The sequence below is a fragment of the Oculina patagonica genome, chromosome 1 (assembly GCF_052425735.1).
Source record: "Oculina patagonica isolate OP01 chromosome 1, crgOcupat, whole genome shotgun sequence".
In the NCBI taxonomy this organism is placed as follows: domain Eukaryota; kingdom Metazoa; phylum Cnidaria; class Anthozoa; order Scleractinia; family Oculinidae; genus Oculina; species Oculina patagonica.
Window position 1 is genome coordinate 45,507,005 of NC_135758.1, and position 17,060 is coordinate 45,524,064.

The 17,060-nt window shown below is 36.2% G+C and overlaps 3 protein-coding genes across 4 annotated transcripts; 2 read left to right on the plus strand and 1 right to left on the minus strand.

Moving 5' to 3' along the window:
* Nucleotides 1-169: 169 nt before the first annotated feature.
* LOC144634216 (neuronal calcium sensor 1-like) lies at nt 170-9,053 on the plus strand. Its single transcript, XM_078493112.1, has 8 exons — nt 170-549; nt 744-768; nt 888-936; nt 1,142-1,231; nt 3,822-3,900; nt 4,420-4,508; nt 5,072-5,149; nt 6,931-9,053. Exons 1-8 carry the CDS (start codon nt 486-488, stop codon nt 7,027-7,029), a joined length of 573 nt encoding a protein of 190 aa, XP_078349238.1. The 5' UTR covers nt 170-485; the 3' UTR covers nt 7,030-9,053.
* On the minus strand, nt 6,996-13,680 carry LOC144634368 (BLOC-1-related complex subunit 7-like). 2 transcript variants are annotated; one of them, XM_078493304.1, is made up of 6 exons: nt 13,541-13,680; nt 12,986-13,048; nt 12,151-12,194; nt 11,759-11,779; nt 9,533-9,580; nt 6,996-7,130 (listed from the first exon to the last, which is right to left on the minus strand). In XM_078493304.1, exons 1-6 carry the CDS (start codon nt 13,670-13,672, stop codon nt 7,127-7,129), a joined length of 312 nt encoding a protein of 103 aa, XP_078349430.1. In that variant the 5' UTR covers nt 13,673-13,680; the 3' UTR covers nt 6,996-7,126. The 2 variants fall into 2 exon arrangements, with proteins under 2 accessions (XP_078349430.1, XP_078349441.1); XM_078493315.1 differs by lacking the exon at nt 6,996-7,130 and having other exon boundaries at nt 9,529-9,580.
* A 1,384-nt stretch (nt 13,681-15,064) lies between these two features.
* Nucleotides 15,065-16,705, plus strand: LOC144647348 (uncharacterized). Its single transcript, XM_078507148.1, has 5 exons — nt 15,065-15,130; nt 15,835-16,149; nt 16,249-16,398; nt 16,477-16,599; nt 16,677-16,705. The coding sequence occupies exons 2-5, from the start codon at nt 15,840-15,842 to the stop codon at nt 16,703-16,705; spliced, it is 612 nt and encodes a 203-aa protein (XP_078363274.1). The 5' UTR covers nt 15,065-15,130; nt 15,835-15,839.
* The last annotated feature ends 355 nt before the right edge of the window (nt 16,706-17,060 follow it).

The window sequence follows — 17,060 nt, forward strand, 5'->3', positions numbered from 1 at the left end:
ATATTTTACCATAGTCGCCTAATCGAAACCCCGCTGAGAAACATAATAAATCTATTAGCACCTAATTTAATTCCGGAATCGGAGCATGACACCTTTCATATAAAGTGTATTGAACCAATTTTTTTTATGTGGGCTTTCGTTGCGGATGAAAGGGATTTGACCGCTCTGACGTAATTCCTGGAGTTATCTTTTGTATCAACTACCGAGATCGTCCGAGATAACAGAGAAAAGCCAAAAAGCGAAAATCAAGCGAATGGAATGCAAGACTTGACCAAAAAAGTACTGTCGCTTGATTTGAAACCAACTTAAAAATACTATTTTCTGCCAGCGAAAAAAAATCGAACCATTTTATACAATAGAAGTAACGCAATCTCCATGACAACAAATGTCACACTTGAATAAATCCTCATGAGACACTCGACATTACTGCAGTTGATGTGTGGCCGATTGGAACGACACTGTAATGAGACTCTGGCGTGAATGAAATGGGGCAGAAAAACTGCAAGTTAAAACCTGAGTTAGTCCAAGAGCTTGTACACAAGACTTACTGTGAGTTAGCCATGTGTTTCGATTCACTCTTCATGAGTTGTTTATAACAATATTCTCACACACGTAGTTTGACGTTTCAGTCGTGCACGTAATTGAAATTTGGCGAGAAATTAATTTGGAATGCTTTTCTTCTGCTCCGAGTAACGTTAAGGGTTTTTATTAACTCGTTTATTGTTCTTTGTATGTATTTGCAGTCAGTGAAAAAGAATTGCAGCAATGGTAAGTTTTTATAGTGCAAAGGTGTGCGTGTGCAGATAAACAGATGGCTGTCGGTTTTAGAATTATGTGATGAGCGGTCGATAAATTTGAATTCGAAAGTGCTAATTTCTCTCTCCCAGGTATAAAGGATTCCTAAAAGACTGCCCTTCAGGCAACCTTAATGAATTGGTAAGTGAAGCTTAAAAAAGGTTTTGTGAACTTTTTTTAACCATTTTCGATAACTATGTCGCCATTATCTAGTAAATCGAAACACATTTATATCATTTTAAGGTTGTTTACAGAATTTAATTATGTCGAGTTGAAATGAATTTAATTACAGCTGGGGGCGATAGAATAAAAACATGTTTATTCTTTTCTTCCTTTTTTGTATTAGGAATTTCAGAAAATCTACAAACAGTTCTTTCCATTTGGAGATCCGTCAAAGTTTGCTTCGTTTGTTTTTAATGTGTTCGATGAAAATAAGGTAAGAGTGTGTTTCTTTTAATTTCAGCCCCAGAAAATTTTTTAGGCAGATTTAGGGTTTTTATACAAACGAACTGCGAAGTTGAGAGATCATATCCCAAAGCTGCGCTGTTTTTTTATGAGTTTATTTTTTTTTCGAACAGCATGCGTCGTATAAATTGTCAGTAGGTAGCTATACATATTTCCATACAATACGAGTTAATACGGATCAGTGTCTTAAGAGTGTGGGTAGCTTTAATTAATGATATACTTTATGTGAGCTTAAAATCCTTAAAATTGCTTTGTAGATGCGAATTATTTTTTAAGCTGGAACTCACTATAATTTGATCAGAGTTTCTACTTTATATTTCTTGACGCTTAAATTATGGAAGAATATCATGTATTTGCCCAAGGTAGTTCAGAAATTAAAAATACAGTGACAAATTGCATAAACAATACCATATAATGTCGCATCAAATCTATTGCGCGATTTCTTATTTTTTTAATTATTTTATCTTTTTCACCCTAGTTAATTTACGAGCGGGATTTTCAGTTCGAAAATCCATACAAACTCTTATTTAATGCTTGCTTTTGCTGTGGCGAGAAGGGCTGGGGTGTAAAAAAGAAATAAGTTGATAATTAAAATAAAGTTTCAGGTGAAACTGAAAACGATTAAATTACAGCTTTCATTTAAATACGATCGCATCAAAGCAAGCCTTGGATTGGTGTCTGCAAATCAACAAATTGTGTTTCTCTCTGATATACTGATTGTTACAAAAGATATCTGTCACACAAGACATCGGATGTCAGTCAATCTCATATTTATTTCATATTTTATGACAGTGATATCTTGTTGCTACTAAGATTTGGATTAAGAATTTTAAAATATATATCACTTAATTTATTTCAAGGGTGAGATGTGGAAAGACAAAAATTAACTTTCAATGCAGTGATGTTTAGTCTTCAAGAATAATTAATATTTTCATTGTTATTAAAATAAAAAATAAAAATGTCCAGCAGTGGCAATAGTCATCAGACATTCATCGCCACAATAATGAAAGATGTTTCATATTGTATTACACATCCTGTTGTGACTGAGATTTAGATTCAACGGTTTCCTCATTCTTACATGTATAATGCAACCCACGTGAGATTAGCCTGAATTTCAGTTATCCCTCTGTGGTCAGGCTAACATAAGGTGTGCAAATTTTACGTTTTAACAGGTTTATTTTTCATCCCTAAGATAATTCTTTTACAATCAAAACCCCTTAAATTGTTATAAAATGCACAAAAAAATAATTTAATGTCTTCCTGTAACATCTAAGCATTAGAAAATTATCTGAGGTTTTAAACCACAATAACAGAAAATTAATTTCATTTTATATCATGACTTGTTACTTTTAAATATTTTACCGTACATATTTATATTTTTGATTATCACTTAAAATTTGCCAAAAATATATATATTATTTTAGCATACACATGTAATTTTGAAGTATATCTATATTTCTTGAGACATCCATAAAATCCAAGTACCCAAACAATGCAGCTAATCTGTTTAGGTTTCCATTTAATTATTTAACATGTATTTTTATTGTCCTGTGTAACAGTAGTGGTTTGAGGGAGATAGTGGGGGCTCTTACAGTCAATAGTATTTTTACCATTCACAACAGTTATTTCCCAAACAAGACAGCACCATGGGGGCTTATTGACTGTGTGGGAGGGTCAAATGTGGGAACTGCTGGGTCAAGGTTATGGCGTACTGACTAACCACAGTGAGATCAAAGCAAAATGACCAAGGGCAAAAAACTGCAAATATTTTATCATCTGGTGAACCTAACTAACTCAAACTCTGTTAATCACCATCACACATTGAGCTTGATTTTACACTGTCTAGCCCCCCTGGGGGGGCACACTGTATATTTTCGGGTGGGGGTGTGCCGCTGGGACTCTGAAACCCTCACCCTATACCAGACCATCTTCAGCTGGTTAAAATAATTACATCCCTATACTAGACTAGATACCGAAAATCCCTACCCCATTCCAGACTTGCTTCTTTTTAGACTGCATCACTATGAGTGTTTTTAATGGAAAACCATCTGTAAACAAACATTGTCACAATGATTTTATTCATGTCTACAGAAGTCTCTTTCTCTTCGGAGTTCCTATTCCTATTCTGGACTTAATTCTTCATACCACTGATCAGTTTCTCGGCAAATGATACCCTACTCTAGACCAAAACTCTCAGATTTCTATACCCTATCCCAGACTAAACTCCTTGAAAACCATACCCTTCACAGCGGCACATACCTATGTAGCTCATATATGGGAGTGCCCCCCCCCCCCAGTCTAGCTCTTGCACTTTAGCTACTTAGTGCACCCAGTATTGTTTTTCATAAGACTGTCAGTGGGTCGTATAATAACGGCCCTATTTCTAATATTAATTTTGCACTTCTACACTTCTGAACAATGTACAACCATTGGAAATTAAACAGTGGTAGCAAACTGTGTATCTCGCACTGAATTTTATTTGTCTGATTTAAATTATAGCATTGAACTCTTTGCATTATAAAAAACTGCTCAGGCTGATCTTTGCACTGTTTTCATCTTAGGATGGGACAATAGAATTTAGAGAGTTCATTTGCGCTTTATCAGTAACATCAAGAGGAAGCATTGATGAAAAACTTCAATGTAAGTCTTTTGTATTAACACATATTTTGGGATCATCTAAGCGGGGGGGGGGGGAAGGGGGTCTAAACCTCCTACAGTATTTCTTGCACCTCTTACTCTTGTTCCCATAGCTTTTTCTTTTGCTTCCTGCCCCCTTTTCCATAGTGGTTTCCTCCTCTTTGTCCAAAATGTAACCAAATGTGGCAAAAAAAACTTCAATTTCTCCTGGTTCCTGCCACCTTAGGAGTCCAACGTCCCACCCTCTCTTCTCCAGGCCCTTTCCTCCCAGGCTCCCGCCCCTGCTGTCCCCCTCCACATCTAAAAGGGATTTTCGGTGGGTGTATGTCATGCATGACTACTCAGCTTTTAATAATTAGATTTAAGAATTTGGTGGTAGATCAAGATTGACAGTGAAGTTATAATCTTGAAACAAAGTCTGGTACAAGATTTAGACCTGTAGTGAAATGGCATGTAAGTGGTTGTATTTCATGTATGTTTAGTCCGAAATAACATTTTGTGACCTTGATTTTTTTTTGCCAGGGGCATTCAAGCTGTATGACTTGGATGATGATGGTTATATAACCAAGGAGGAAATGCTTCACATAGTGGATTCTATTTATAAGATGGTGGTATGTCTGTTTTTTCCTGCAAAATAAAAGATTAATCATTGATGGGAAACTGTTCAATACTTTCACTGATAGCACTTTGCTATCAGAGAATGTAGTGCCTTACCTAAAGACAAAACATGGTAATTGCATAATCAGATGAAAAGAGAATAGAAACGTTGAGTTTGTCTAGCAAATTGTGTAGCCTCTTTGACATAAGTTCACTTTTATTGTAAATCACAGCCCTATGTACAGCACTGTTGAAAAAGTGTTACACTGTAATGCCACACCTTTTTTTACCTTCCACTGTGTGCAAGAAAATAATAATTATAGTTCATTATTTAAGTGGATTGTATGTACGTACATGTAGTATGTCAGATTTCAGGTCATAGTGGTCTGCGTTTGAGTGCTGGCCAGGGATAAACTCAGGCACAGTGTGGGCCATTACGGTTTACACTGTAGGATTACAAGTAATCTCAGGGTTGGGAAAAATAAGAAAATGCTCCAAGTTTATATCAAATCAACCTACAAAAAGTTTAATCATCAATGAAGATACACATAATGTATCTTGTACTTTGTTATCACAGGCCAGCATGGTGAAGTTACCAGAAGATGAAGACACTCCAGAAAAGAGGGTCAATAGAATCTTTAATCAAATGGACACGGTACTTATACTTACATATGTTTATACTGGCTCTTATAAATATTCCCTACATGCAATTTATACGGGAGCAATACACTTAAACTGAACTTTTATGACTTCATTCTATAAAGTTCAGGTAAAGATGATTAAAATTGGCTCGATTTATACTAGAGACAGATGATCCGTCGGACGAACTTGCATTTTAATTAGGTGAGCATTTTTGCCCCTGCACGTAGGTAGGAAAAATGTGTGCATTCAGTGAACGGTACCGGAAAAAATCTCGATTTTGGTCAAAGCGGCTCGCAAAGGATTGCCCAAATGCTCGCAAAGGATTGCCGGAACAATCGTAAAGGAGCAATGGAAGTCAGTGCCGCAAAAGATAAAATTAGCCGTCGCACTGTGATCACAAGCAACATGTCTTGCTTGAAGAAATATGTAAAACATGTACCTAAATTTGAAATGATACCGAAAATGACATGGAAAGCATAACAGGCGTATAATGCGGGGACGAAGAGTTTCTTATCTTAGTCAAACTGAATGTAGTGAAAACAAGTGGAAATCGTATAAATATTACGACGAGTAACAAACAAAAGCGTGAACTTTGTCATGCAATACAATTCGTTTCGCTAACGAACTGTCAGTTTATTTGATCCAAAGAATGGTTGAATAAGGATCAAAAATTGTTTACCCGAATCTTTGAATTTGCCATAATTATTTTGTTACTCGTGGAATTGTCAGGCTTTTTGGCCTGGAAATTATTATAAGTTCATTATAAGTCAGGGAATAAGCTTGCGTGTTGTCACCACGAACAATGTGTTATGTGTTATTTCCGCTAGGTAATATATTCGACTTGAACTTGTGAATTTTTTTAGGACGCAACGGTGTCACACAACAAGAAATTCCACAGCAAACAATGTCGTGACGTACATGGCACAATAAAAAAGAAGCCTAATTTTGTGGTCTATCGGCATCAATAATTAAAGGCCGAAAAAAGACTCCACTTATCTTAGATTATTGCTGTAGAACAAATTATGAAAAGGCGGGGGCAGTTTACTAGTGAGAACTATTACTAGTTTAGTTCGTCTGATAATTCGTCTGTGTATAAATGATTATGGGCAAACAGATGGATTATCCGTCCAGACGAACTATCTGGCAAGTTTGCCTTGGCAGATGAATTACGAAGATAGTTCGTCCGGACAGATGATCTGTCTGTTTGCCCGTATTTATACACAGACGAATTATCAGACGAACTAAAAAATGCTCGCCTAATTAAAATGCAAGTTCGTCCAGACGGATCATCCGTCTCTAGTATAAATTGAGCCATTTAAAGATTCTTCCTTAACAAAAGTGACTTCTAGTAAGAACACAAGCTACTGTATTGTAATTTACCATTATTTACCACCTAACAAGTTCACAGTCCATTGATATTTTTCTAAATTATTGAAATATTTACATGTGGGTTCACAACTAGTAAAGTTTTTCTTTCCCTCGGATTTTTGGAAATTTTAAATATCCTAAACTGTGTATTCACAGATAATTAAACACAAATTTACAGAAGCACTGCAGTATAGAATTATTCTTTACAGTGCAACTACAATCAATGCTTCCTTGACTCAACCTTGAATTTCCAAAAAGATGTACCTTTAAAACATACTTGATTTGACTTGACAATTCAGTAGTATCAAATATCTGGCTTTGAACAGTTTTGTTTATTTTGCATGTAGTACTCAATTCTTGGAACATTGGTGTTTTCTTTTCCTTTCTTTTTGTACATTTTGCTTCAATATGACTTGTTTTCTACAGAATGCTGATGGCAAGTTGTCAATGGAGGAATTCCGAGAAGGCTCCAAGTCTGATCCGTCCATTGTACAGGCACTATCACTGTATGATGGACTGGTGTAGAGCATCTTTAGTCGCACCACGATTGGCAATCCTTGCCTTCATCAACACAACAGACAAGCACCCACACATAACACGTAGTTCCATTATGATCCTTGCGTCATCTGAAGAGCAAACATAATGGTGGTTCAGATCATTCTAGACACTATACAGTAATACTTGACAACACTTGGTTTGCGCACTGTAAAGTGTGTTTAAGTGTGTTAATGATCTCCCAGCACTCAGGACAGGACAGAACAGGAAATTTTTAGATTGTTCCATACAATGTGTTGAACAAAATTATTTAAAAACAGATACATTAATATAATTAAAAACGTAGTCCCACATGTACAGCATAAAGGGCCTTGTTCGCAAAAGCTCGGCTGGCTTGTGAGTTTTCTCATTATTATGCAAGTTGATGATTAGACTTGAGTTCTGTAGTGTAAAAGCATTTTCAACTGACTTTTTTTCCTGATAGCTTTCCACAGCAACATGTATAGATGATTTTGGCCCTTTTGTAAAATTCAAACAGCTTGTTAAGTTAACAAGTTGGGATACATAGTAATGGCTATTCCAAACTAAACATAATTATAGTTAAATTAAATATTCCATAAGCGCTACTCCTCTCCCAACAGATTAAAGTGCATGAACAGTATCGACATACATGTTATGTCTTGATTACAAACCAAATTCTCCCAAGAATTGTAAAAAAAACGATGAAAAGCAGTACATGGAAGTTTTATGCTTATCTAAAAGAAGCGTAAAAACACAGTTTCTTTATTGCTACCATCATTGACAAGACAATACCCAGATATACATGTACACATATTAAATCGTTGTACAGTAGAATCCCGATTTCTCGAACCGTCAGTTTCTCAAACTCCCAATTTCTCAAACCCTTGGATGGTACTTCTCTGCAATTTTACCTCAATTTGTCAAACATCCTGATTTCTGGAAGCAATAATCATTTCCCCTTGATTTTCAAGAAATCAGAATTCTACAGTATCTGCTTAAATGCACATAGCCGAATTGCCAACATGGCTGTATGATGCTATTGTCAAAGTGAAAGACCCAATAAGACATAGATTTTGAGATAGGTTTGATGCCAACAGTTTGATCAGATAAGGATAGTTTTCGGACAGTTTTCGCTAGAGTGACACAGGCACCCCACCCAACTTAAAAGGGATGTATACATGTACATTGTTAGGCAGCCTGTTTGCAGATGGTACATGTGCAAACAGTAATTAACAGGCTAGTATGCAATAATAATTATCAACCCTCCAAGTTTATATTTTTCCTTAGTGGCAATTTGGCCACCAACTGCTCAAGTTTGGTTGCCTGTGAAAAATTTTAGTTGCTTAATTACGCTCACTCTTTCAATCCTTCTTCTCAATTTTAGTCACCAGGCTGGCGCCTTAGGTTCAAATTTAGTAGCCAGCTCCAAAATTTTAGTCGCCATGGCGACTAAAAAGGTCTTAACTTGGAGGGTTGAATATTGTCAAACATGAAAGACAGCATAAATTCATTGTATTTCCAATATTTAAAAATACAATTTGCAATACCGGTAAGTAATTTTTGAAGAAAATATTACATTGAGGCCTTTGGAAATGTGGTGAAACTCTACTGTCTCAATGGTTTGGCAATACAGTTAAATCCTGACAACATGAGCCCTCAATAACTTGAACCTCCCGCTAACTCAAACCTTGTTTAATTCCCCTTTAGGTCATTTTCTTACTAATTTTACCCTTGATAACTCGAACTCCCGTTAATTCGAACCTTTTTCAATTTCCCTTGAAGGTTCGAGTTATTGGGATTCAACTGTATTATCTTCTCAATCAAAACTAAAACTAAAGAGAAAATCGAGAAGTAAAATCATTCAAATGTATTTTAATAATTTAAGATCAGATATTGTAACCACCGTCATGGTTTGTGATATCTTGAGTTGTTTTAATTTATTGATTTGTTGATGGGTTTGAAAAAGTATGATTTAACATTGCTAATATATTTTTGTATAAAGCTGTTGTGATGATTGAATAAAAGCTGTTAATTAATATATTCTATGCACAAATTTTGTATAAAATATAAGTACCAGTTAAGTGAAGTGTTTCCACTGAACATGTTCCAATAGCCCAAAAAAACCGTTAACCACATCGAACAAAAATAAATGTAAAAACTGGTTTCTGTTGTTGACACTGCAATTGAATTAGAACATAATCTATTGACCTATAATGTACATGTACCATGTACATTGCCATTTTATCCATCCATGGTAAATTACTTACAAAGTACTAGCAGCTTGCCAAATGCACAGGTTGTTCAGTTGGGTAATGGATAAGTGTACAGGCAAAGCTTCCCCTGACAGACTAAACCCCTGGGTAGAGGACCAGCTTCCATTCTACAGTCATTAAGAATTTTAAGAGAGCTGGGCAAACATGGCATTCTGTTGCCCCCTTCTTAATCTAACTCATGACCAGAGAGTTTGTTCTCAAGCTTACATTGTGCTGCACATGTTCTTTTCATTACCTACCTCCATACTGGGTCCAAGTGTTCACTGATAGTGTTTACTGTCTGCAAACTGTAACAAAATAAAACCATTATTTACCAACTGGTCTCCTGGGCAAAGATAGTCAAAGCTCCCAGATAAGAAGGAAAAAGCTAAAAGTTCAGGTCAATTCAATAATTTCAACTCTAATTTGGCCGATTTATGGCAATTTCAGAGAAGGATATTTTTAGCTCATTCTCAAAGAATGAGTATTATAGTGGATCAGATGTGGATGGAAGCGGAAGTCGTCTAGCATGTGGGCAAAAAATGTGTGGACAAAAATTGTGTAGACGGAAGTTGCAGAACGGAAGTAATTTTACATGCTACCCCTCCCCCCTAAGTAACGTTAAAAATAACTTCAATGAAGCTCATGAAATGAAATCCTTTTATCTCTCATTTTAAATCTCACAAATGAAATCCTTTTATGTTGTAGTAAATAAATTTACATCAAATCACAAATTCGGAACTTCTAAAAAGGCAAATGTGAATCAAACAGTGGAAATGTTGACAACCTGGGGGTTCATTTTATCATGTGCTGACACACGTAATCAAGGTTTATTTTAACGTGCGCTGTTGCATGCTATTAAGTCCCTTCAGGTAGCCGGAAGTAATTTTAGTATGCTGCCCTTCTCCCGTTAGTAAAAGTCAAAAATAAGTTCCATGAAGAAATCTCAACATGGAGTTACGCTTGCCACATGACGTGTTCTCACATCATCCGTTTTACACGACGTGTTCATGGGCATCTTTCTCAAATTTCATTTGCTGCTCAATCCATGAACAATGATTGTCACTGCCCGGTAGATGCGTACTGACAGAAAGGTAATTCAAAACGCAATTCAGTAATCTAAAACGGTAACAAATATTCATTTGATTTCTTTTCACATGTGTATCTGAGCTTCGTGGAGGATGTGAACTATATACACACTATCCAACCAGAAGAAAGCTCGTAACCACAATGTCCACACGTTTTAGCAGTTAAAACATGTTCTTCGAATATCGAAAATATATTTGTCAGGAAGACGAAAAGCTTTGCAGTTTAATTACAAATAGAAATACCAAACGACTGCGATCCTTCTAAGATCGATTAAAGCAATGTATTAGTGAAAAATATTGTGAAAGTCCTTTCCGTGTTTAATTGTTATGTAAATATTCTAGCTTTTCTGTCTATGTTGTTGTTGACTTTGTACATTTTCCATCAATAATAGCGCTAAGAAGAGCAAACAAGACTGGATGTCTTCGGATGTCTCGTGTTTGCTGGCACGGAAGGGTAAAGGAATGTGCATGCATGCAAAAAACTTGACTGTTTTGCACTTCCTCCCCGCGTAATACTGATTCTCGACCTAGGATCTTCCCTTCTTATAATTTATATTTTTATTCTACTTATCGTTCCGCGATCTGGAAACAAAATACTATTTCTTTTTGAAATAACTGCTTGTGGACTTTTACGTAGCAGGGAATGGGGCCATGTAAAATTACTTCCGGCTGCCTCGATGGACTTGATCGCTTGTGTCAGCCCGTGTTAAAATACGTTTAGGTTCCCTAAGGTCTAAACAGCTTGGCAACTTGATTCACGTTGCACCATTTTTAGAAGTTGTGAATTTCATTTATTTTCACGTGCGTATCTGATTTTGACTTTACAGGGGACTGCACTTGACTTAAGTGGAGCGTATCAATACATTTTCATTACCCACCACCACTCCCAAACACTACCCCCCCCCCCCCACCCCGAAAAAATGCAGAAGAATGAGCTGGGTCTAAGGGCCCTTTGATTTATGATGGAATCAGCGTAGTGTGTAGAGGATCCTGCAGGTGAAAACAACAATCTTCCAGATTATGATTTTTCTTTTAGTGAGCATCACTGAAAAGCATAATTTTATGGCCAGTTGGTTTAAGTTTGGCATCTAAAGACAGTTTTCCTGGTTACAGCAACACATATTTTCCATGACTTCTAACTAAGGTATTTAAAGGTACTTTTCTTTGCCTTGTTGTGGTCCACAATTTTCCAGCTTGTAGTCCAAGTGGTGCCTGGCACAACATTGCATTCACTATTTGCACCGGTCAGTAACTTATACAAGTAAGGCCAGACAGCTTATTAAGTTACTCTAAAAGGGAGTTTATGCCAACTTAAAAGTAGACTTCTCTGTGAAATCAATTCTGTTAATTAGGAAAAATACAAATTTAATGTGTAATAGTTATTACTGATCCACCTACCTGTGCTGAATATCAGCAAACCTTTAAAAAATAGAAATTGAAAAGTTATCAGAATGTAACAGTAAATGATTAAAAGCTCTAGCTTACCAGGTAAGTAAAAATACAATATATATTTTAACACATTTTGATGTACAAGTACATTAATATTTTTTCAATAAATCTTTAGTCATTCAAAGTTCAAAAATCCCAAGCGTAATGGTCCTGGCTAGGTAAAAACTAATGGGGTAATTTATAATGTCACTAAAAGCAGAAGAATCAGTAAGATATTAAATTTACCAAATGTGCCATGCAGAAACAGTCTTATGAGTTACAAAAAGTATTTCAGATGCTGCACACTAAGAGTGAACATAAGTGTTCATTGAGCAGTGTAACAAATATATTAATAAACTTACTGTGATTCCATGTCTGCTATGATTTTTCCAGACTGTTTTATGAGCTGCAAGAAAATTGCCATTAACATTTATTATTATAGACCTGAGTTCTTTACTGGATAATAAACCACTGGCTAAGTTCATACAAAACTACATTGTACATCCAGGTCCCTAGTGGCATACAGTACATGTCCTTACTAGTGGGGATATCAATGATGTCATTTCCTGCCTTGGCTGGCAAGCTGCCAAAATGCCAAGTGAAAAGGGTGAGCAATAGATTAGTGATTTAGTTCACTTAAGCCAACATTAAATCACTCACCAAGGGAAAGAAATGCTAACATGAAGATGAAAACCTCATGTGACTTAAAACCTGTATGTGTATTCAAGAGATTTTCTCAGTAACCAGACTGATTAGAATTTAGTAATATTCAAATATCGTTATTGTCCAGTAAGTCTGGAGGATAATCAGGTTTGTACAGATATGATATTCAAATATGTTTAGGAAACACTACAAAAAATTGTGTTACTACTACACGAACCCTTAAGTTCAAAACCTAACTGAAAATTGCATATTTTTGTTTCCATCGATTATAATTATGACAAACAATGAAACTTGAAAAAAAGAAACAAACAAAATGGATTTAAATCTACAAAACACAACCCAGAGACATGGCCCTTTGAACCTGCTAGTATAAGTGAACTTCTGTTTCCTGAGAGGTCTGCTAAGATGATTGACGGAAGCAAAAAATGCAAACAGTTGATTGAGCTGAGACGCTATTATTTAAAGGCACAGTAAAATGTAATTTTATTGATTATATGATATCTATATGAACAAAAAATAGCTTTAATCCTATACCTCTTGTGAGTTTGCCAGAGCACCTTCCTGGCTAACAAACTGCTTTGTAGTCTGAGCCAAGATCTGATTTAAAATAATGAAAGTGACATGAGTTCAGCTAATCTAACAGAAGTAACTTACAAGTACAGAATTAATATTACCTCTTGAATTATGGAAAAAAATTATAAGAGATTTATTTAACTATCATGGTCTAGGGTAATAGGATGCTCTTGTATTTTGTCTATCATTATCATCATCATCATCATCATCATCATCGTCATTTTATTAATCACTTTAGACTTTAAACTATATAGCATTATCGTTATGGTAGGGCAAGGAGTCCTCCAAGAAACCACCAGGCTGAAGAAGAGCCAAATTGGTTATCAATAAAATAATTATGTTAGCAATTTTTTGTGGATGTGCGGCTAGGTCAATTCAAAAGAAAGGCTAAAAACGCCAACCATACAGTGCAAAGGTTCCTGACTCTGCCTGCGAAACAACTCGGTGTTCTCGAACAAATGTTCTAGCGTCTCAGAGGCCCAGGTAGACATAAGACAGTTCATTGGTTCTATTTACCTCGTGTGATCGTGAGCTCTTTAACAACTGTTGAGCTAGTTTTCCTGTTTCTGTAACATTTACATGAACTTTATCCATCAAACGTTCCCTAAATTCGTTGTTTGGTCGAACTCGGCCACTCGGATCCGCCATATTGAATTGTTTGCTGACCAGTGCTTACCGCTGGCGATACGATTCGTTCCCAGGTTGTGCAACGGGGGTGGGGGAGGGGGGGGGGGGGCGGAGTTGGGATCATTTTAGACCGGGTATTGTGTCCCGAATGATCCCCCGCGAATTCGTTCATTGTAATGGCTTACAAAAGTGAAAAAATAAACTCGACTTTTGTAAAAAAAAACCTCTCGTGCTTTTTTTGGTTCGTAAAACAACGTTTGGGAGTTCTTTTCCGACCGAAACACCAAGTGGGTCCTCGGTCAGAATCTCGTTCTTTTTAAACTTTACACTTTCCCCTTATATCTCTAAAAATTATTTAAATCGTGTAACATATCTTTTATTAACCAAGCTTCCTCGAGACCGTACTGGGAAATATCGGCCCTCGGTCTTTTCTGTACGGACCGTGCACAAGACCTTGGAGGCAAGTACAATATCCCGAATGAAGACGCATTCTACGTTGATTACTCTACTTCGTGTGCAAGTTAATCAGGGCCGTACATAGGGGGGGGGGGGGGGGGGGGGGAGGAGAGGAAAAAAAAAAAAAAAAAAAAAAAAAAAAAAAAAAAAAAAAAAAAAAAAAAAAAAAAAAAAAAAAAAAAAAATAGGGGGGGGGCCAAAAAACGAGTTTTCCATACACAATGCGATTTTAATTTGTTGTTTTTTTTTAATAAGAAATACATGAGCTACGTGTCAGAATGACAATACTTTGCAGATGACACATTCGCAGGCTCCACAGGACCGTAGTTGTGTTTTAACTGGTTTCTACCAATGCAACTGAAAACCACTTGACTGTTTATCACGATGTGTAAAAATAACACTGAAAATGGTGCAATCAACTTCGTCTTTTTCGATGATTGTTGTTAGCAACAAGTAAGTAACGTGGGAGCCTGCGTCACTGAGAAATTTAATTAAACAGACGAAAAATACTATTATCTACTGGGAAAAACACGAGGCATTTATCAGAGGGGCACTGAAAACAAGTGGAAAAGATGAACGCAGTTTAACAGGGACATGTCCCGAATATTTTGATCAATTGGATCATATATGCATCCCATTTGTGCTGTTTCATTCTATTTTTATTTGATTCAAAAATAAACGCGCAATCCCAAAAAAAGAGTATGGAAGAAAAACAGTATAAATATCTAATTAATTTCTATAGAATTGACATCTTAAATAAATAATGACTTCTGTTTAATTTTTTTATACGTTTCACAAATAAAACAGTGTCTACTCAATAGCTCAAAATATCTCAACAGTCAATCAGTAACTTCTTTAGAATTAACTTCTTAAATAAGTAATGATTTCTTTACAAGTACAAGGCCACGGTCAGCTATAAATAAAAAGACTATAAACCCAGTCACATTCCTGTTAGTAATTTCCAATCTTTTCAACATCACATTATATAAAGCCCGAGAAGCATGCAGAGGAATACAGTGTAAAGTAGGTAGAGAAATGTTTTTTGAAAGAAAATATTAACTGTTTTTACTTTAATCTTAAAACGTTATTAAAGAGAGTTTACTTTCGGCGATTCCATGACTCAATTCTTGGACGTTATTTTACTGTCGGTTTTATATTCTTACTGAGTTGGGAAAATCGCTTTGAGGTTTAAATGTTTCATCAAAGTGACTAGAAAGAGACTTCGAATGCGCGTATAAATAATCTAATGTCAACGGACAGAAGCATCTTACATACGGATGAGAAAAGTAAAAGTTGTATTGATTTAAAAAAGTGGTTTTGGGCAGCCGCATTAGTTCTGAGCTTTCGTGACGTTTGATAAACCCGGGCGTCGCCACTTGTAACGTCTTGTATGTCGAAATCGCAAAATAAACGTTTTCCATTCTTTTAACGTCCCAAGAGTAGAAATTCAGTTCATTCATGAAAATGACGAATTTATTTTAGGCAGAACTATTACAAGACCAGGGAAAAATTTATTTGACTAATCGCGAATATTTATGGTTTCTCCTACAAAGACCTCTCTTAGCTAAGATAAAATGCAAAAGGTATATAAAATTGTTTCCATTAGGCCACAAAAGAGTAAATTTTCAGATTTGATTATTAACTTAAAAAAGAAACGGAACCATGATGCATCTAGAAATTAAAATTTCTTTGCTTATAATTTTTTTGCTTTTTTTCTCTCTCTCCAGTTGCAATGACTCCAAAACTGTTGCTAGCAGTTTCGGTGTTTGTGGTGTTTTTCTGTTGTGGTGCAGCCGCTGACCAATGCCCCGCACAACAAAAAATCCATGGAAAAGCTTTGAAAGGTTACACATTCAAGACTTTGGTGTCGCCAACTGCTTTTGGATGTTTAGTAGATTGTCATTATGAAGACAGATGCCAGAGCTACAATTATGTTATGAAGACAAATATCTGCGAGATGAACAACAGAACCAAGGAGGCTAAACCAGAACAATTTGTGTCAGATCCAGATCGGTTCTACGTAAAGCGAGAAGCACACAGAAGTAAAGTTATTGTGATTATAAATGTGAATTACTTGTGACTACTTTAATCAAAGGTGTTGGTTAATATTGTTGAGTTGACACTCTCTTTCCACTCATCAGAGCAACTAGGTTCCATTCCCGCTCTTCCAGCTCAATCATGCAAGGAGATCAAAGCAAATGAAGACGGACAAGCAGTCAGCAGTAATTCGTGGTTGGATCCTAGCGGTTCTGGAGAGGTTATCTTGGCTTACTGTGACATGAACACAGAAGGTGCGGTTTGGGAATGTTTCATTTGAGTGCCATTTTAACTGTGAAACAGTGCTTCACTCATGTGTTACGACTTTTTAGTGGCAGATTTCTGCATTGGGCATCACTGCCAGAATGGTGCTTCGTGTGTGAATGGTCACGTGAACTACACGTGTCTGTGTAATGCAGGGTGGACTGGTACCCACTGCGACTCATCTATGACAGGCAAGCAAACTTTTTTGCCATTCAAACAAATCAAAACAAAACTTAACACACTTGCAAAACTTACATATTTCTTTCAGGGATGCTCGTTGTCTCGCTTGGAGTGTAAATTTCGGATCTTGGTCTCAATTAGGGTGTTCCACCGTCAAGATCTTGTTTAGGGTTGCAAACGAAGATATATACAAATAAAATTTATAATTGTAGCATGTTCGTATCTTTTTAGGGGCAAAAATAGTTTATCCACGCCCAGATTGGTCTTTTTTAGGCATTCTTTTCAAAATTTTCGACGAGCATCCCCGCCCCTTTTACATGGAAATACCCATTCGGGTATATTGTACGTGTCATGTGCTTATGTTTGCGTGTTACATATAAACTAGGCTTTAAGATGAACACAGAAGTTACACTATCAAGTTGTCATTCCTTCATTTTGCTTTCTCCGAGCTTATCTTTTGGTTAATAAACTG